This window comes from Saprolegnia parasitica, assembly GCF_000151545.1.
Source record: "Saprolegnia parasitica CBS 223.65 unplaced genomic scaffold supercont2.1165, whole genome shotgun sequence".
Lineage (NCBI taxonomy): Eukaryota > Oomycota > Saprolegniomycetes > Saprolegniales > Saprolegniaceae > Saprolegnia > Saprolegnia parasitica.
This window is the reverse complement of record NW_012157559.1, coordinates 1-2,334: the sequence shown is the minus strand read 5'-3', so window position 1 is coordinate 2,334 and position 2,334 is coordinate 1. Positions and strand designations below refer to the sequence as shown.

At 55.4% G+C, this 2,334-nt stretch overlaps 2 protein-coding genes across 2 annotated transcripts; one reads left to right on the top strand and one right to left on the bottom strand.

Moving 5' to 3' along the window:
• The first annotated feature begins 697 nt into the window (after positions 1-697).
• SPRG_18393 (hypothetical protein) lies at positions 698-1,899 on the top strand. The gene is made up of 6 exons (XM_012357828.1): positions 698-747; positions 789-1,130; positions 1,183-1,265; positions 1,313-1,370; positions 1,424-1,467; positions 1,512-1,899. Exons 1-6 carry the CDS (start codon positions 725-727, stop codon positions 1,847-1,849), a joined length of 888 nt encoding a protein of 295 aa, XP_012213218.1. The 5' UTR covers positions 698-724; the 3' UTR covers positions 1,850-1,899.
• Positions 1,883-2,311, bottom strand: SPRG_18391 (hypothetical protein; the record flags this gene model as incomplete). The annotated part of the gene is made up of 1 exon (XM_012357827.1): positions 1,883-2,311. The coding sequence occupies one exon, from the start codon at positions 2,309-2,311 to the stop codon at positions 1,883-1,885; it is 429 nt and encodes a 142-aa protein (XP_012213217.1).
• Between the last annotated feature and the right edge of the window lie 23 nt (positions 2,312-2,334).

The window sequence follows — 2,334 nt, the reverse complement described above, 5'->3', positions numbered from 1 at the left end:
CAAAAAGAACTTTACTGAAGGATTTTAAATACTGTTAGTAAAAATGGCATATAGTGTTATATTGGATTAACGCAAATAGTATAATATGTGATGCGTGGCTGAATGTGGCAAGCAGTGGCTAGATATGGCACGCACCATTTTTAACAGTTCGTCCTGTTCCTCACGCAGTACGACTCGCACGACGACGTGGAATGACGCATTATGTCCTTAAAAGTGTCGGCTACCACTATACCAAAGTAGGGCGATTTAATTTTTCAACGATGTTGGGCGATCCCAACGCCTGGAAATGGTCGAGGGTAACTATATGTGGCAAATCGTGGCTACGAATGGCTTAAGCCACATTTAACTGTTTGCCATGCTACTCTTGCAGTACTGTCCGCACGGCAACGCGGCTTGGTGAATTGTGATTTCGGAAGTGCCAGCTACCCCTGTGCCAAGATGGGGCGATTTCATTTTTCAACACAATTCGACGCTCCGATCGTCGTGGAATCCTGCTGTGCGCCGGTTGCGCATTGTTCTTGCTATTCATTGGCCAAAATGCAACGAAAATGGCGAATGGGATGCATGGGATGTACCTTTTAGAAGAAAATTAGAAGCATTACAGCCAATCCAGGGCCATGGTCGGCAATATTCTACCTAATCAACGGAACAAGAACGTCGCCACCTTTTGACCAATCGCAACGCGGGATGGAAGATTCCAAGGTTCCATTTCCAGATTTCCGCCATGAAGCTCGTCGAGGCGTACCGGTAAGAGCCGCGCTTGCGCCCGCGCCGCTCACGCTGCGTAGGACGCTCGGCCTTGAGACGTCGGCCTCGCCGGACGACGTGCGCCAGGCCTACAAGAAGCTAGCGCTCAAGTTCCACCCGGACAAGAACCAGGGCGAAGACACGACGGCCAAGTTCCAGGCCATTAGCGCCGCATACAAACGCATTTCGGATCCGAAGTCCAACCAAGACGAGCTTCACGGCGATGGCGGCTATGGCATGGACATCAACGTCGAGGAGATGTTTCACATGTTCGACATGATGTTTGGCAGCATGGGCCGAGGAAAGAAGGGCGGCCGCCGGCGACGCCAGCCCGAGTTCAACTTTGAAGACATGTTCTTTGGCGGCGTTGACCTTAACGAGCTGTGCGATAGCGCCCATGGCTCTTGCGCTGGTATTGACGATGGTTGCTGCTAGGGATGACGAAGAACTCGAATTCATGGCCTCAATGGGCATGGACGGCGGCATGTTTGACGGCATGGGCGACGACTTTGACGACCGTAGCGCAGCAGAAATACGTTATTAGATCTCATCATGGTTTGACTAGTCGGCGACCTTGCGAGCTTCATGCAGTCCATGGCCTTTATGGACATGAAGATGCCACGGTGCGTCACATCGTTCCTGCCACCCAGCTCAGATCTTATCGGCAATAAATTAGTGCACGGGGCAGCAAGAAGCGTGGGCTACGTGTCGGCATGCCACGTACACACAACTTGCATCGTTTGCGATTCCTTATGACATCATAGCACGACGCAAGGGAGCCGTGCGCGTTGCCCGGGCAACCTCCAAAGTGCCAACCGCTCCGGCGGCGGCGCCCAGCATGCCACCACCAGCGCCCGAGCCATGCAAGCCGTCGTCGTACCCGGTTTTGACTTTGGACGAGCGCGTCCTTGTGTTTGGCAAGCTCCAAGGCCACGTTGCGTACGTCGGGCCCGTGCATTATGCCAAGGGCGACCTCGTCGGCGTCGTCCTCGACGAGCCACTGGGCAAGAACAACGGAACGCTAAAAGGCCAAACGTACTTTACATGCGCGCCGTCGCACGGCCTCATGGTGCACCCGATCGACGTCGTGCCCCTTTCGTAGACTCCCTTGACGACAATATGACGATATTATATGCTATCTTGGCTTGTCGCGGTAGAGCTCTTGCAGCAGCTGCACAAACTCGTCAAAGCTCAGCTCCTTGTTGCCGTCGTTGTCGGCGGCCTCGTAGAGCTTGGCGAGGTCGGCAAGCGTGCGACCCGCGTCGTCGTCGTCGTGTCGGTACTGCAGCGCGTCGAGGACCTCGGCGAACGACACGGTGCCGCTACGATCGCGGTCAAAGACGGTAAAGATCTCGCGCAGCTCGGCGATCTGGTCGGGCGTGAGCGGCTTGTCCTCGGCAAAGACGGTCGGCGCGCGGCCGAGGCGCTCGAGCATGACCATCTCGTGGATCTCGGCCGACGTCGCGTAGGCAAAGCAGATCTTGAAGAGCTCCGCGAGCGTCACGTGACCGGATGCGTCGGCGTCGATGGTCTGGAAGATCGTCGCCATGTCCGAGTAGCCCATGCTTTCAAAAAGCCGCGACAGCC

What these genes read in the sequence shown, in the direction of transcription:
- SPRG_18393 (XM_012357828.1), top strand. Translation starts at nt 725, where the DNA reads ATGAAGCTCGTCGAGGCGTACCG. An exon ending in AAGCTCGTCGAGGCGTACCG is followed by an intron (nt 748 to 788) that starts GTAAGAGCCGCG and finishes CACGCTGCGTAG; the next exon opens with GACGCTCGGCCTTGAGACGT. An exon ending in GGGCGACGACTTTGACGACC is followed by an intron (nt 1,266 to 1,312) that starts GTAGCGCAGCAG and finishes TGGTTTGACTAG; the next exon opens with TCGGCGACCTTGCGAGCTTC.